This window comes from Balaenoptera borealis (genome assembly GCF_965194805.1).
Source record: "Balaenoptera borealis genome assembly, chromosome: 3".
NCBI classification, from domain to species: domain Eukaryota; kingdom Metazoa; phylum Chordata; class Mammalia; order Artiodactyla; family Balaenopteridae; genus Balaenoptera; species Balaenoptera borealis.
In genome coordinates, this window is record NC_138866.1 from 34,521,445 (window position 1) to 34,540,276 (window position 18,832).

The following is an 18,832-nucleotide window of genomic DNA, read 5'->3' on the forward strand; positions in this document are numbered from 1 at the left end:
AGTTTAAGGTGTACAGCATAATAACTTGACTTTCATATATTGTGAAATGGTTAATAGAATAAGTTTATTTAACATCCATCACCTCATATAGATACAAAAGAAAAAGAAATTTTTTTCTTGTGATGAGAACTCTAAGGACCTATACTCTAATAACTCTCAAATATACCATACAATAATGTTAACTATAGTCACCGTGTTGTACATTATATCCTCAGTACTTATGTGCCTTATATCTGGGAGCTTGTACCTTTTGACCACCTTCATCCAGTTCTCCTAACACACACTCCCTGCCTCTGGTAACCACAAATCTGATTTCCTTTTCTAGGAGTTTGTTTTGATTGTTATGATAAGTGAGATCATACAGGATTTATCTTTCTTTGATTTATTTCACTTAACATAATGCCCTCAAGGTCCACCCTTGTTGTTGCAAATAGCAAGAATTCTTTCCTTTTTAAGGCTGAATAATATTCCATTGTGTGTGTGTGTGTGTGTGTGTGTGTGTGTGTGTGTGTCTATGTGTGTGTGTATACATGACACAACTACTTTATCCATTCATCCACTGGCAGAGATAAGTTCTTTCCATGTCTCGGCTATTGTAAATAATGCTGCTATGAATAAGGGATGTAGATATCTTTTCAACATAGTGTTTTTGTTTCCTTTGGATATATTCCCAGAAGTAGCATTGTTGAGTAGTATGGAAGTTCTATTTTTAATTTTTTCAGAAACCTCCATACTGTTTTCCCTGTTGCCTGCATCAAATTACAATTCCATCAACAGTGAATGAGGGTTCCCTTTTTTTCCCATCCTTGCCAGCATTTGTTATCCCTTGTCTTTTTGATGAAAGCCATTTTGACAGGCATGAGGCGATATCTCATTATGATTTTGATTTGCATTTCCCTTATGATTAGTGATGTTGAGTGCCTTTTTCATGTATCTGTTGGTCATTCGTATACCTTCTTTGGAAAAATACCTATTCAGGTCTTTTTATATTGGATTTTTAATTTATTTATTTTTGCTATTGAGTTGTATGAGCTTTTTATATACTTTTAATATTAACCCCTTAACAAGTATTCAGTTTGCAGATATTTTTTTCCCATTCTATAAGGTTGTCTTTTCATTTTGTTAATAGTTTCTTTCGCTATGCAGAAGCTTTTTAGTTTGATGTAGTCCCACTTGCTTACTTTTTATTTTGTTGCCTGTCCTGTAGGTGTAATATCCACAATATCATCGACAAAATCCATGTAAAGCAGCAGTCCCCTACCTTTTTGGCACCAGGGACTGGTTTTGTGGAAGACAATATTTCCATGGACCGGGGTGGCGGGGGAGGATGGTTCGGGCGGTAATGCAAGTGATGGGAAGCATGGTTCAGGTGGTAATGTGAGTGATGGGGAGCAATGGGGAGCAGCAGAAGAAGCTTCGCTCATTCATCTGCTGCTCATCTCCTGCTGTGCGGCCCAGTTCCTAACAGGCTGCAGATTGGTACCGGGCTATGGCCCGGGGGTTGGGGACAACTGATGTAAAGGAACTTTTTTCCTGTGTTTTCTTCTAGGAGTTTTATGGTTTCTGGTCTTACATTTAAGTATTTTAAGTCATTTCCAGTTAATTTTTGTGAGTGGTGTAAGACAGGTGTCTATTTTCCTTCTTTTATTTTATTTTAAATATTTATTTATTTGGTTGCACTGGGTCTTAGTTGTGGCAGGTGGTCTCCTTAGTTGCAGCTCATTGATTCCTTAGTTGTGGCAGGTGGGTTCCTTAGTTGCGGCTTGAGGTCTCCTCAGTTGCAGCTCGCTGGTTCCTTAGTTTTGGCATGTGGACTCCTTAGTTACGGCAGACAGCCTCCTTAGTTGTGGCATGCGAACTCTTAGTTGCAGCACGCATGTGGGATCTAGTTCCCTGACCAGGGATCAAACCTGGACACCCTGCATTGGGAGCTCGGAGTCTTAAACACTGTGCCACCAGAGAAGTCCCTAGTTTCCTTCTTTTAAATATGAATATCCAATTTCCCCAGCACCATCTATGGAACAGTCTTTTCTCCATTGAGTATCCTTTGCTCCCTTGTCAAATATCAGTTGGCTGTATATGCATGGATTTATTTCTGGGCTCTTGATTCTGTTCCATTGGTCTTTGTGTCTGTTTTTATGCCAGAACTATACTATTTGATTATTATAGTTTTATAATATAGCTTAAAATCAGGAAGTGTGATGGCTCCCATTTTGTTCTCCTTTCTCAGGATAGCTTTGGCTATTCTGGGTCTTTCATGATTCCATAAAAATTTTAGGATTTTTGTTTTCCACTTCTGTGAAAAATGCCATTGGAATGTTTTTTTTTTACATAAATTTATTTATTTATTTATTTTACTTTTGGGTACACTGAGCCTTTGTTGCCGCACGCGGGCTTCCTCTAGTTGCGGTGAGCAGGGGCTACTCTTCGCTGCAGTGTGTGGGCTTCTCATTGCGGTGGCTTCTCTTGTTGTGGAGCACGGACTCTAGGCACATGGGCTTCAGTAGTTGCGGCATGCATGCTCAGTAGTTGTGGCTCACAGGCTCTAGAATGCAGGCTCAGTAGTTACGGTGCACGGGCTTAGTTACTTAGTTGCTCCATGGCATGTGGAATCTTCCTGGACCAGGGCTTGAACCCGTGTCCCCTGCATTGGCAGGTGGATTCTCAACCGCTACACCACCAGGGAAACCTGCCATTGGAATCTTGATAGGAATAGTCTACTGTCTATAGATGGCTTTGGGTAGTATGAACATTTTTAACAATATTAATTTTTCCAATCTATGAACAAAGGATACTTGTCCATTTATGTGTGTCTTCTTTGACTTCTTTCATCAATGTCTTATAGTTTTCAGTGTAGAGATCTTTCACCTCCTTGCTTAAATTTATTCTTAACTATTTTATTCTTTTTGAAGCTGCTATAAATGGGATCATTTTATTTCTTTTTCAGAAAATTGACTGTTAGTTCAGATAAGCTACTGAATTTTTGTATGTCAATTTTGTATTCCGCAACTTTACTGAATTCATTGATCACTTCTGTTTTTTGGTGGGTCTTTAGGATTTTCTCTATTTATTTTATAATCATGTCATCTGCAAATAGAGACTACTTTGTTTCTTCTTTTCCAATTCTGATGCTTTTTATTTCTTTTTCTTGCCTGATTGCTCTGTCTAGGACTTCTAGTAATACGTTAAGTAGGGATGATGAAAAGTGAGCACCCTTGTCTTATACCTGATCTTAGAGGAAAAGCTTTCAACTTTTCACCATTATGATGTTAGCTGTGAACTTATCATATATGGCCTTTATTATGCTGAGGTACGTTCCTTCTATACCTATAAATTTGTTAAGAGTTTTTTTTTTTATCATGAACAAATGTTGAGTTTTGTCAAATGCTTTTTCTGTGTCTACCGAGATGATCATATGATTTTTTTCTTTCACTCTATTAATGTGATGCACTCCATTTATTTATTTGCATATATTGAGCTGTCCTTGTATCCCAGGGGTAAATCTTACTTGATCATAGTGAATGATCTTTTTAATGTACTGCTAAATTCAGTTTGCTAGTATTTTATTGAGAATTTTTGTATCTATATTCATTAGAGATATTGGCCTGTAGTTTTCTTTTCTTGTGGTATCTTTTTCTGGCTTTGATATCAGGGTAATGCTGGCCTTATGAGTTTGGGAGTGTTTCCTCCTCTTCAATTTTTGGCAAGAGTTTGAGAAAGATCAGTGTTAATTCTTTAAATATTTGGTAAAATTAACCAGTGATGCCATCTGTTCTTGGCTTTTTTTTTTTTGTTGGGAGATTTTTGATTATTGATTCAATCTCCTTACTAGTATTTGGTCTCTTCAGATCTTCTATTTCTTCCGGATTCAGTCTTGATAGATTGTATGCTTCTAAGAGTTTTTCCATTTCTTCTAGGTCGTCCAGTTTGTTGACATATAGTTGTTCTTGGCTTAATTTTGGACACTTTTGGCTCCTGGCTGAAAAAAGAACTACAAACTCTGATCATAATCCTTCTCACATTTGTGTAGCAGGGTTCAGATGTGAGACCTCCACAGTCCTAAATGTTGCTATATAGCTGCTGTCTCATTCAGTAGTTCAATAAATGACCATCCAACAACAACAAACGCAGGCAAACTGACACTTACGAAGGTTGAAAAAACTTTCCTAGATAGTTGATGTACTACTGTGATTCCTTAAGTAAGGGTGAAAGTCTAGATTGATTGATTGATCACATCCTTAGCTGTTAATGGTCTATCTTTCAGCTTAGGCTGATCACAAGGGGAATTCTTCATACCTGAAACCATCTGTAAGTGCACAGCTTACTGTCTCCATTAGCATAACATTACTATTCCATTGTCTTTATCAGCATAACTTTACTATTCCAGAAGATTCTTCCTTGGAAGATAAAAGTTATAAATAACTTTATTGCTCATTCCAGAAGCTTCTTAAATAGAAAGTACCAACAAACGGTTTATACACCAAGACTCAGAAATCCTTGCCTTGCCATGTCTGTGATTTCTAAATGATTATATCACGATCCTTATTTAATTCTAATCAAGCCCACATTAAAAGAACTGCTTTAAATCAAATTTCAAAACCTCATCAATATCCTGACTTTGCCGTTCCCTTTCTGAGACTCTGAGACTAAGACTTTGTTGAAGTGGCACTCTTCCTTACCAGAGTAAGAATAAACTCAGATTTTTATCAACAGGTTGTTTTAATATTGGTCAAAAAGTTCATTTGGTTTTTTTCTGTAAGATGGCTCTAGTAGTGCTTGTCTTTAACTTCATTTGAAACAATTTTGTTAGATTGTATTGTGACAGCTACAATATCAGCGTGCACTAAAAAAAAACCGCATCAAAATTGGTGAATTTTTGTGTAGCCATTTTAATATTGAAGATGGAAGAAAAAAAGCAACATTTTCGGCATATTATGCTTTATTATTTCAAGAAAGGTAAAAACGCAACTGAAACCCAAAAAAAGATTTGTGCAGTGTATGGAGAAGGTGCTGTGACTGATTGAACGTGTCAAAAGTGGTTTGCGAAGTTTTGTGCTGGAGATTTCTCACTGGACGATGCTCCATGGTCGGGTAGGCCAGCTGAAGTTGATAGCGATCAAATCGAGATATTCACTGAGAACAATCATCATTATACTCCACGTGGGAGATAGCCGAAATACTCAAAATATCCAAATTAAGCACTGAAAATCATCTGCACAAGCTTGGTTATGTTAATCGCTTTGATGTTTGGGTTCCACATAAGTTAAGGGAAAAAATCTTCTTGACCGTATTTCCGCATGCAATTCTCTACTTAAACATAACGAAAACGGTCTGTTTTTTAAAACAAATTGTGACGGGCTATGAAAAGTGGATATTGTACAATAATGTGTAACGGAAGAGATCATGGGGCAAGCAAAATGAACCACCACCAACCACACCAAAGGCCAGTCTTCATCCAAAGAAGGTGATGTTGCGTATATGGTGAAATTGGAAGGGAGTCCTCTATTATGAGCTCCTTCCGGAAAACCAAATGATTAATTCCAACAATTACTGCTCCCAATTAGACCCACTGAAAGCAGCACTTGACGAAAAGCGTCTGGAATTAGTCAACAGAAAACGCATAATCTTCCATGAGGGTAACGCAAGACCACATGTTTCTTTGATGACCAGGAAAAAACTGTTACAGCTTGGCTGGGAAGTTCTGATTCATCTGCCATATTCACCAGACATTGCACCTTCAGATTTCCATCTATTTCGGTCTTTACAAAATTCTCTTAATGAAAAAAATTTCAATTCCCTAGAAGACTGTAAAAGGCACCTGGAACAGTTCTTTGCTCAAAAAGATAAAAAGTTTTGGGAAGACAGAATTATCACGTTGCCTGAAAAATGGCAGAAGGTAGTGGAACAAAACGGTGAATACATTGTTCAATAAAGTTCTTGGTGAAAATGAAAAATGTGTCTATTATTTTTACTTAAAAACCAAAGGAACTTTTTGGCCAATTCAATAGTTTTGAGGTGCTAAAGGAAAGTTACCTCTTGCTTGAACAAAGTTACCGAAGTTAACTCTTCCTTGGACAATTCTGAACAAGCTCTATTAAGTTCTAACTTTTTTCCTTTCTCTAGTATCTGCTGATTTTTGCTTTGATACATTTTTATATGTGCTAAAAAAGAAGTTGATCATAGTTTTCTTTTTATTAGCTACATTTTGGAAATGTTTTCCTTGAGGATAGTTAATTTTGTAAGTAAATGAAAAAATGATTAAAATAGAAGAAACTGTAGGGGGTATACAAGAAGGATTAGTCACCTTGCCTTGGGGGAACTCAGAGAAGCCATCACAGAGGAGATCACACTTGAACTGAGTATGGAAGGATAAGTAAGAGTTTTCTAGGAAAATAAGGGGAATGGATATTTTATGCTGTGAGGGAAAGGGTCCCAAGGAATAGAGGCAGGACATAGCACTGAGAAAATGGGGGAACTGCTAATAGGGTTTATATGACTGCAATATAGTACTACATGGCAAAGGAAGAAAAAAAATAAAAGATAGAAGTAGACTAAATAAGCAATGAGATTAAGAAGTTCAGAGGTAGAACAGCTCATGAAAAAGTCCTGGGTGTGGCTATGGGCATGAGTATGAGTTACTAAAGCAGCATTGAGAGAAACGACCTTAAACTTATAGAACTCACAGAACTAAGAGGCTACAATGTCGGATGGGCTCTCTACATGGATCTAAATGGCTATATGGACCATCTACATGATTATTTTATCCTAAGAAAAGGTGAATAGAAAAACCTGGACCATCATAAGGTCCATCCAAAGTGATTAACAACCAACAAGCCAGTAAGAGCATAAGCGAAATGAAAGCAGTTCTAACAGCACAAAGATCCATGATAGAGGTGAAAAAGGTTTCAAAGAAATCTGTTCTCAGTAAGAAATTTTTTTTGCTCCTAATCACCACAATCACTATCAGTGATCCATCATCATCTCAGGATCAACAATAAATGGAAATCATACAGTAATCATCAAAAATATCATTTTAAAATTTCATTTATTTCTATTGTTTTATTTTAGTAAATATTCAATCATCACTTCCTTGACTCTTAGTTTTCTCAACCTTAGGTCTTAAGAAGGGCTTATAGGACTTTACAGCTCCTATTATTGAAGCTCCTCCCTCAGATTCACATGTCTGTCAGATGTTATGAAAACTCACAAAAGTATACAAGTTAAACATGCCTGTTTGCATTTATTTTTATATAACTCTAATATGAAGGTCCTGGACAAACAACTGCAGTGTGCTTGCCTAATAACTCAAGGTTTTCAAGCTAAGGTAGCAGATTTACAACACAGAAATGGGAAAATCTTACATTAAAGAAAATAAAATGAAACAAAATTTTACCTATTTGAAGTTCTCCAGGTACTTTTAAAATTGTTAAATAATACAGACATTCTACTGGAAACAGAAATCATTCCATTTACTAAAACTCCCAGTGGTATAAGTAAGGACCCATTTCAGTATGGTCCTCCTGCACTTCTTCTCTTGATAATGATCAGGAAGAAGACAGGGTGATACCATTAATGTTAAGTGACAGAGAACAACATCTACAAAAGTAGCATTTATACAGCACTTTTCTCTTAGAATCCCAAAGCTTTCAAGGCACAACCTTTGATGTCACATCATTTCAGGGATACAGGTAAGGAAAAGCTATTTATATTTCCTTTTTATAAGATAGGAAAATGAATAATACACAAAGTCAAATGACTTCCATGCAAATGTTATTGGTGATAAAACAGAAAAATAAAATTAAGGTTTCTTCATCCTTGGTTTAGGGCACTATGTTCTGAAACATGCTGCCTGTGAAGATAACATCTTTTAGGAATTCATATTCACGAAATGATTATGATGTACCTTCTTAGGAGTCCTTTTTTTCTTTTTTAGATTCATTTAGTAGATTTATATTACATTATTTTCAGTTAGTCTGCTTTCAAATAACTTTTTGGCAGTGGGGCAGTTAAAGAGGGTTCTCATCTTAGAGTCACAGAGGAGCTCATTACTACCCTAACCGGTAGTGCTGTCAAAGTTCTGATGTCAGAACTTGCAAAAACAATTGTGATAAGGGAAATATTCATTAATATATTGATACTGCTATTTTTAGAATGCAAAAGCTCTAAAATTCATATTCTTGACATAAACTTTCCTCATTGCTCTTCTTCAGTCTTTCACCAAAATGTCATTTTTAGCTTTCCTTCTTGTTGAGCCACAAGTTCTAACCCAGTAGTCCATCTGAAATAATGATATACTCACTGGCTCTGAGAATGTTCTCCTTGCTGCTGCACCTGGACTGGACCTGCAGAGAGAGCATAAACTCAGTAATTTAGGGCTCATAACAGAGATAGCCAGATATATATGCATATTTAATGGGCAAACTCCTGAGGTCTAGGAGCAAAGGCTTTATGTATCTCACATATAAAAACATGCTAATAAAAATATGTTACGTTTATTCCATATATTTTTAATTTTTCCTTTTCTTACTTAAAGAAAGGACTGATTTCTAGAAAAAAAAATTGGGGGCACAATATTGTAAATGGGACAAGGGTAAAACTAATGGCATGTTTAAATTGATGTGTATTGGAAATTAGTATATGGGAAAAAGTTCAAGTTACCACATATTCAGTTGTGAATTCAGACGCTTAATATTAAAGACACTGTGCATATCTCTTGACTAAAATAATAATGCAATTCAAGTAATAAAGTTGTAATCAAATGTTCCTTGGTAGTCATTTTTAGTTACATATGTTAATGAAGGGAAAAGAGAAATCTTCATATACAATATTTACATGTGAGTCTAATAACCTTTGTTATTTACTGATTATAATTGATTATAATTATAATATTAGTTATGAAAGATGTTTCGATTGGAAATCAATGAAATTGAAGTCATTTATTTGCCAGTTCTTAAGTGTGTATATAGTTATCAATCAGAGACTCATGCTGATTCAAATATTTCAGGTCAAAGTGGAACATTCCTTTACATGTTGCAAAACTGATGAATTCAAGGGCCATGCTGGATGGCCTTGACACTTGTTGATTTCAGAATCAACTGTATTGAAACTCCACACCTCTTCTTCCCACTCCGCAGCAGCTTGCCCCAAATGGTATACATAGCAAATTAATTTCTATCGCTTAACACAGTCTACTATTGTAATGAAACAAATTATGAAAGTAATGTTGCAACTTAGGGTGGGTTATGGTTGTCCTTCCCTGAAAAAAACAATTGTTAATGTTTAAAGAAACAACAACAATAATAAAAAAAATCACAAACATACACACAAGAAACACACACACACACCAAAAAAAAAAAAAGAGGGGAAAAATAATTCCAGATGTTAAAGTTATTCTCTTTTGGCCCAGATTGTTTAATTAGTTTTAAATACACTAGAATGAAGAAGCTAACTGTAAGATAATATTCTTATATTCTTTACTCAAAGTTTTATTGGAGAACAATGCTGGACCAAATGGGAAAGAAATTAATGACTACTTAAAGAAAATAATACAGGAAGGAAGACACAAGAGCAAGGAAAAGAAAAAGAAGAGAGAGAGGTTTGGGGAGGGTAAATCTAGTAGACAGAAAAGAAAGTATGACAATATGTAAATGCAGAATGTTCTGCTATTTCTTATTGAAAATTCATACCAAGAGGGTAAGAATGACTAATGAACTTGCTGCAAAATAAACAAGCAAGTTGGCATACCATGGAATGATAACAAGTTTTAACTATATCACTATAGCCTTAAAGGAGAAAAGAAACAAACACTAATAGACAAATTAATAGACAAGCTTAATAAAGAGATAAACTACATTTTAAAAACGATTCAAAGAACACAAGAGATAGCTAAAAGAGTGAGAGAAAAATCTGGGAGAGAGAAGGAAAAGAAAGGGGAAAATGTTGAAGGACAAAAACAGAATTCAAAGAAGTCAAATGGAAGTCAAGAAAGTCTTCAACAAGATGTAGAAACAGAAGGAGCCAAACCCATAGCGCAAAGCAATGTTTGCGAATGGAAAGCAGCTCCTTTGATCAGTAATAGTTACTCTTAAGTCGTAGCCTCTATTCCTCCAGAGTTCATCTTTAAGCCCTTCCAATCTAGAGTGGAGCTAGTGTATGGATAGAAACAAGAGATTTACAATGAACAGAGCAGTTCAGATGAGTAGTTCAAATTGTCTCATCAAATGTTTCAACAGACTTATATAATGTCTAAATGGAAATGGAGGTGAAGTACTAGCTGGCTTTACCAAAAAAAGCAAACCAAATCAAAACCACAATAAAAAATACACTCTCTCCCTTTCTTAGGTGGCCTAAAAAATGAACAAAAATTAATTCATAGCATGAATTTTTTTTTAAAGTAGGTTTTTTTTTAATTTACTTTTTAATTTATTTTTGGCTGCATTGGGTCTTTGTTGTTGTGAGGGTTCTTCTCTAGTTGCAGCGAGCAGGGGCTATTCTTCGTTGCGGTGTGCGGGCTTCTCATTGCAGTGGCTTCTCTTGTTGCAGAGCACAGGCTCTAGGCACGCGGGCTTCAGTAGTTCTGGCACATGGGCTCAGTAGTTGTGGCTCACAGGCTCTAGAGCACAGACTCAGTAGTTGCGGCGCATGGGCTTAGCCGCTCCATGGCATGTGGGATCTTGCCGGACCAGGGCTCGAACCTGCGTCCCCTGGATTGGCAGGTGGATTCTTAACCACTGCGCCACCAGGGAAGTCCCTCATAGCATGAATTTAATAAAGAAACCCAAGTCTTGCTTTGTGGCACATCAGTTTAGAATGATATGTTTCAAACAGTTTTGGAAGAGAAATTTGGATGATGAGAAAAATTCAATATTCTGAATCTGTGAATCTAGGTTCAAAAATTGCCAGCATCAGTATAACCAATGTCTTCTCATTTACATTACATTGGCTATTTGACCCAGATTTGAGGGAAATCACTTTTAAAAATCAATGATTAAATGAACTTCTTTACTTTAGTGATTTTGAGTATACATTAAAAAATTGAGGAAATTAATTTAAAACATTTTAATACTTATGCATGCAGTGGATGCCCCTCTTTTCTGTACCATGAAACTGGTCATCATTATAATACTGACTTAATTTAATAAAATCCCAATATGAAGATTCTGCCTAGCTCACAAGGTAATGGGATTTACTTGAAAGAATAAAGTTGAGAAACAACTATTGTTCTCACAATATGGACTATAAAGAAGGTAACACAGGTCTGTTTCAAGTTTTATGATTTGTTGTTGTTTTTCTTCATCTTACCCAATTTGTCAGGGATTAAAAATGAAAAGTATGGTGTTGGATGATCTGTTACTTTATTCTACTGGATTATGTTATTTTACTAAGATAACATTTATAGTATTGACAATTAATTCCCCTTTCAACTGAAATCAAAGCTAAAATAATGTGTAGAAACAGTATATTAAAGTCAATAGAGGAAATAAAAAACACAAGAGACTTACTGAAAATGTAGGTATTCATTTACTAATCAAGCCTGCTTTCAGACATCAAATAATTCATTTAATTCATTTCAACATGTGTTTACATGTATAATATAACTTTTGCTGAAGATCACACTGTCCATTAAGACATCTTAAGCAATGAAACAGAAAAGAAAAGGAGGGAGAGCATGTAATAAACGGTAAGGAAAAAAAGTGAAAATGCTTTAAACAAAGCTGAGAAAACTTTAACAAACAACCACAATCTTTAGATACAGTTAGAGAAGTGACTTACCTTATGCTTAGGTCTTAACAAGAATAGCACAGTGTTTAAAGTCAGCTCTTCATTATGGGAGGTACAATTGAAAGCCATAGGTTATAATAACATGAATTGCTACACAGAAATGAAGACTTTTTCAGCCCAACATGAAAAGCTAACTCTTATGGGAAAACATTTCAACTTATCTTTAATGCAACATGAAGAACATTTGAGGGTGTAAACATCAAAACACATGAATCTCACACCAATAAGAGAGAGACAGCCCAATCTCTCAGGAACACAGAAGATTTAATCTGTGACCATAATCTGTGACACATAAGGGAAGGCACATCACTCTAACATTGAAAGATGCATGCATAATGTGTAACCATCCACTGACAGCCCCCTACACCCAACCCCCATCCCACTTGTACACACAAAAGCCTACTAAGATACAGAGAAAGAATGTAGTGCCAAGCTGTTATGAAGAAAGCAGGACACACGGAAGCACAGCAGTGGTCATGTGATTTGAGAGGTGTTCTTCCCTTAAACCATCCCATCACCATGCTTATTTTAAAGAAGCCAGGAAAAGACCCCCTTCAATGCTGCAATAGCTACGAGCCCCCAGCTTGAAGCTAGTGTGTGGAATTTTGATCACCGTTCCCTGCGATGTCAGGGGCTCTCCAGTGGAAGCCAGATGTGTAACACCAGTTAGTGGGGTACAAATATGTGAATAACAAACATCTTTCCTCTTCTGCATTTCACAGAAGTGAGGGAGGAGAGAAACAAAATAAAACCCATGTCAAGAATAGGTTCATAACAATATAAAGATGTATAAATATTAAAATGGAGATTACATTTGATTGCAGGTTAACACAACTCAGGTTTCATAAAAACTGCCTCTATTTTGCTGCTCACCGGGTCAACTTGTATTCTTTTTCCTTGTAAATGCTTGGAATAAATCTATACAATATGGCTCATATTTAAAATTTCTGAGCGGTTGGTCAGATGGGGTCAAAGTCAAGAACAAAAGAAGTCATCTTCTTTGATGGACATTAAGAAAGCCCTCTCTATTTTTAGCATGATTTTACTGGCTGGCAGTTACATTTTAAATTAAAAATTAAGCTTCTGTATATATGCTTACTTATATAATCTGAGAAACTATGCCAGTGGTTTGGTTTAAATTTTAATCTGTTTAAATTTTAAAAAGCAAATAACAAAAATGACTACCTATTTAGAAATTGTTAGTAAGCTCCCTATGTACTTTTCTTTACTGTCGATAAATCTTATTTTAACATGGGCTGTTCCAGTCAATAAGAGGGTTATATCAGCTTATTAGAAAAAATGTCAACTTTGGTTTCCTATTATTGATGACAGTAGTTAACTTTATTTGTTTTATTTTTTGTATGAGATGGGCTTTGATTCATGTGTGGCATGAATTTAGTTAGCAGATTTTTAATTGTTTAAAGCTCATTTACTTATATTACCATTTTCTCTCCCTCAACCTATTCTTAGCAGGCCAGAATATCTTGACCTTTACTTTAGCATGTCTTTATTATTTTAGGCTCTGGACCCTCCTTTAATCTTACTTTCTTCATCGGTAAAATAAAGACTGTTACGGGATCAAAGGAAATAATATATGTATCAGTGATTTTAAGCTATACAGACGGAAACAAATGTCAGTGGTTGTTATGATCAGTGGAGCCACTGACAGCTGTGAAACATTCTGAATTATACACCCTCCTCATTATAGCTTTCTCATCAGCTCAAAATGGAGGCAAATTCTTATTTTTGATGGAAAGAAAAAAAATCCATGTACAGTTATATGTTTTTCTCAATAGGGATTGACCAAAACTTTATGGAAATGTCATAGCCATATGGCCATATGTACTGGTAGGAATGAAAGCCATATAATCTAAGGCATGGAGCAAAGTCTGAACTAGCTCCTCTAGCATATTTCTTGTACTCCTGAGCTTTTAGACCTTAGACAAGCTATCTCCTCTTTCTAGAATACTCTGTTGCTTATTTTCTGATCCAAATACTACTTGTCCTTTAAGATACAGCTTAAATTGTATTTGGGGCAAAAAATATTCCCCAAGTTCCTCAACCAGAAGTAATCTCTTCTTTCCCTGAACTCTTTTAACAGCCTTACTGAGAAACAATTTACTTACTATAAAATTCACATATTTTAAGTACACATTTGATAGCTTTTAATAGATTTATATGTCTGTACAACCATCACCACAATCTAGTTTTAGGTATACCTAAATTCTTAAAGCCTCTTAACTGAACTTCTACTTTAAGAGTTCTCATAGTTACTCACATTTCAGTTATCAATGTAGGTTCCCAAATATATTGTTTATTTTTGGAGCGAGAGGACCATGACTTTAATTCTCTTTATATTTCTAACTAAGTCAAATACAGTGCTTTGTATAAACATTTGCCAAATCTGAATGTCTGTTTATTTTTGTAGTAATTATAGTTTTTTTCAATCTCAGCAGATTCAAATTTATTATTTATAGTATAAGTATGATCATAGCTATTCCTGTACTATCTTAAAATGTTTTTTATTTATTTGGACCGGGTAATATTAAGAGATACAATATGAAAAGTATGTGGATTATAGCAAAGAAACATCTGAATACCCTACAGAATGATTATCATAATTTGGAAAACAAATTACTATTAATACTGTTTAAGGTTAATCAAATAGTGACATTTGGAGTCCAATAAAGGTTATTCTATACCATAGGTTTTAGGTCAGGTTAAGAAGACTTCTTATTCTCTGAGAGAACAGAATGTCCTGTATCTCATAGGTCAGGTCACTTGAATGGCAGAGATATTTGATGTATCATGGCCCTTTCGACTTTAATTTCTCTACCTTATTAAACTTATTTAAGAGTAATCTGTCTCTGAAAGAACAAATTTCATTGAATACCATTAACTCATAAAAGTAAAACTTAAGAGAACAGAGAAAAAGGACCTCATTGGCATTTACTCAGATTACTTGCCTCTTTAGCCTACCTTGAAAGAGAAGGAAAGAAAGGATTGATTTAAACAACATTAAGCCAACAACTCTACAATCTTAGACTCTTAAATTCTATTTCTTTCTCTTATCACTTCTTATTGCAAAAATGGAGACTTGGTCTAGAAAAACTCTGTTCCATAGTTCTATTCATTCATCACTTTATCTGGATAAATTAGGATATAAGTATTTGGCTCATCTGAGCCCGATGACCATTTATTTGTGTTTAATTTGTGTTTATGATATCACAATACATATGTGACTGAACTCAAGAGTTTTATTTATAACGTGAAAGGCAGCATGATAAAGGAAAGTCCTTTGGAGTCCAGTGGTATGGTTTCTGATACTGGTTTTTCCTTTTCTGATCTTTAGAACCTTAGACATGACATTCAACATCTTGGAGTTTTAATTTCCTTATCCATAAAGTGAGGAAAATTAAGTAGGATAATGTATGTAAAAGTAAAAACTATTGTAAATGAAAAAGAGCAATACAAATCTAAGTCATTATTATTATCCTTACGTACATTTTAAGTCACCTACATTTTATATACGTAGAATCTGAGGCACAATGAGAATAAAGAATTTGCTCCAGATCATGCCATAAATCAGGGACAAATAGAAGACTATAATTGCCAATTTCTAGACTAAAGCTTCAAAAAAGGCTGAGTTAAGGTGTGAGGTTACCGCTGCAAGGGTTAATCTAATTCTGTGTTGTATGATTTTAGTCAAGTTATCTCACTTCCATGGGACTTAGTTTCTTTATCTGCAAAATGAGGATGTTTTCGGGGGTTTCAACTGAGGTTGATGGACCCCTTGAGAGAACCTGTGGATAAAAGTGAGGGGTCCATTTACTGTGATGGAGAAAAATATTATCATTTTTATATTCACCAACCTAATTAAATTTTACTATTTTCTTTCATTATGAGCTTAGGTGACAAATTATAGTAATATTAGCAGAATCTATTGCCTCAAATTATTATGGATATTTAAAAATATTGTGTATGTTCATCAGGATTTCAAATTAATGACTTGCTGCTAAATTTTGTTATTTGATGTGTTTTTAAAAAGGCAGTATTATTATATCATAATTTGTAATAGATATTTTGCTAATGATTTCAATTTAGTTTTTTTTGTAATCCTATGTATTTTATTTTATATATATCTAAACTATTTTTCTGAAAAAGCGTCTGTAGGCTTTGTCAGATTCCCAAATGGGTCTATGGGGGCAAAAAGGTTAAAAAAAACTCTGAACTAGGTAACTTTTAAGCTTCCTTTTATCTCTAGGATTTTGTTGCTGTAAGAAATCTTTAACACCTCCATCTGCTGCCCTTTATCAAACCACATATAAAAGAAGTCCTTCTCTTTTTGAGAAAATTATATATTGGTCACTGAATTAAGCAATTGCCCATTTAATAGACAGACCATCTCAGAAACAAAAAAGATATATGGCTTTTAAAAAGTTATAAAGACCTCAGACTTAAAAAAAAAAATTCTGCTTTACTTGTTCTTTTCCCATTGGATTAGATAATTAAATGGAATAATCATTTAACAGTCATCACATTTCAAACTCTCTAACCAAAGGTGAACTTACACACACACACACACACACACACACACACACACACACACACACACACGTGTGTGGATAAATGTGTATCATTAATTAATATTCTTTGAACTCAGTCATACCTTGATCACAGGTAGAGAGCAACAGTGCTGTTATCTAAGTACAACATAAATCTTTGCAGGCACACAGACAATATTTATAAGCAACATAATTTTACAAATCTTTTCCAGAGGGCCATTCTTAAATGTTTTCCCATCGCCATTTGAATTACTAGTGTCTTAAATTCCACTTAGCTTTCCTAAGTCCTAGGTAAATGTGAAGAATTTCTCTTTTTTCAGTATTAACCTCTTCTAAAAGAAGCTGAACTATGGCAGGTTACACAGCTGGTGAAGTGAATAATTACCATTAAAAATGAAAAGCCTATTTATGCTGCTTTATAGGTAACATGGTGAGTTCCTTATTCTCAAAGAGAATACTATAATATGTAGAACATATCTAAGAATAGAACTGATCACACCATGACTCAAGGGAATATAATTTGAACATCAATGGTGAATATTCTTAATGTATTTCCTATTTAAAGCTTTAATTCTAAATTGAGTCACTCTCAATGAACTCCAAAAAATTTGTTAAGTCCTAGGTTGGTCTTCCCTTGGTACCAACAATATTTGTGAGTTGATTTTTGTTCTGAGAATTTTAATGTTGATCATGATAAACATGAGGAAAATACAACTACCTAATTATATATATATAAATTATATATATATAACAAACCTAAATAAAATATTTTTTGACTAGTAGGGATTTTCAATTATTGATGACACAATTTCTCAATCTTCAGATGAATAACCGATTATTTTAAAGAGAAATTTATATTCATTCTAGAGAAGAGAAAGCAAGGATTGTTACTGGTTTTAGATCACACAGTAAAGTAGTAATGGAACTCAGCCCTCTTGACTTCTAAATCCATTTCTCTGTACACTAGTAGATGACCTTATCTCTCTAACCTACCAATGGCAATCACTGCATGCCTAATTAGACCTTGAATTTTCATTGACTTTTTGCTCCTGACTATTTCTCTTAGCAATGAAAACCATTTAGAATAGGTATGTGAAAGCAGGAGTGAAGAAAAACTGATATAATGGAAGGCAGTTTGGGGAGTAGCACTCTGGAGCCAAACTGGATTTCAATCTTGACTCTATCATTATTAGTTGTTGAAACTGGGTAAGTCATAATCTCTCTGTGTCTTTGTTTTCTTATGTATAAAATGAGAATAATACCAATAACTACCTCATAGGGTTGTTGTGAAGAAAATGAGATAATATATAAAAAGTGTTTGCTTAGATGAATATCTGGCCCAGAGTGAACAGTGTATGAGTATTAACTAATACTATGTTTGCTGTTGTTATCAATACTATTACCATTCTTCTGTTTGGATGATACTCTAGATCTGTAATAAAGAATGTTGTCTAATTTCTTTCACGATTTTGACAGCTCTCATAAATAAGATCAAGTAAGATTAGTTTAGATAAGTATTTGAATAGAAAGTTAAAAAAAAACTGATAAATCTTATGAAATAAAGCCTAATAGATAGTCAATAATACAAAAACCTGAATTATTGAGCACTTGTAATTATTATCATTTTCTGACATTTTTAGAAGAAAATCACCTTCATTTTCATTAAATATGAGTTTTGAAATGCTGAGTTTTTAACTAGATTTAATATTCTCCTTGGTTTTCCTTGAGTGGTAGCAGAAATGCCACCCCAAAATGTGGCTCTTTGGCATAAAGATTATTTTGAGAAAGAGCAGACATAAAAGAGGCTCTGAAAACAGAGTAGAAGTTACCCTTTTGTAAGGGAAATTTACATTTATGAAATAAATTTCCATTTATACTGGGGTCTCAGTCCTCTGGACTTGGAAGAAGAACGATGACTCTTAAATCACAAGATAAATCTTGTCAATGGAGAAGGCACCAATTTAATCTATGTAACAAACCTTATTCTTGTTTGCTGTGCTTTTCCTGGTAACCTCTCTGTAACTGGCCTTACTGCCCCCACCTTTCATTTGTCTTTAGTTGAGGATGATATTTAAACTGGTAGTTTAGGCTATCTTAGGGAGTTACTCATCTTTTCCTGGCAGCTCCCAAGTAAACATGAGGTATACATGTTAACAAACTTTTGTTTTCCTCTCGTTAATCTTTTATCACAGGTGTCTCAGCAAAGAACTCAGAAAGGTACATGAAAAATTATCTGCCTCCCCTACACATTCTTAAATGTCATGTCATATCACTTACTTACTCATTAAAACAAAACAAAAAACCTACTATTTCTACTGAGTGCAATATACCATGTAAGAGTATGGCTGCATTGTTCTCCTTTCTAAATCAAAGGCTGTTGTATTGCAGTTGTTAAAAAACAAAACCCAAGTGAGAAAATTTGAGGATCTACTTGACTTTATTCAACATTCCATGAATCAAGCATCATCCCACCTAGTAATTAGTTA

At 34.6% G+C, this 18,832-nt stretch overlaps 1 protein-coding gene across 15 annotated transcripts in view; it reads right to left on the reverse strand.

The window, feature by feature from the left end:
• GPHN (gephyrin) overlaps positions 1-18,832 on the reverse strand; it is a 611,785-nt gene that overhangs the window by 169,531 nt on the left and 423,422 nt on the right. For 13 of the 15 annotated variants that reach the window (XM_082386483.1, XM_082386492.1, XM_082386490.1 and 10 more), the window contains one exon: positions 8,300-8,342. In XM_082386483.1, the coding sequence (XP_082242609.1) occupies positions 8,300-8,342 (43 nt within the window). Of the gene's footprint in view, positions 1-8,299; positions 8,343-10,082; positions 10,146-18,832 lie in introns of all 15 variants that reach the window. The other 2 variants (XM_082386487.1, XM_082386489.1) reach the window with 1 other exon arrangement.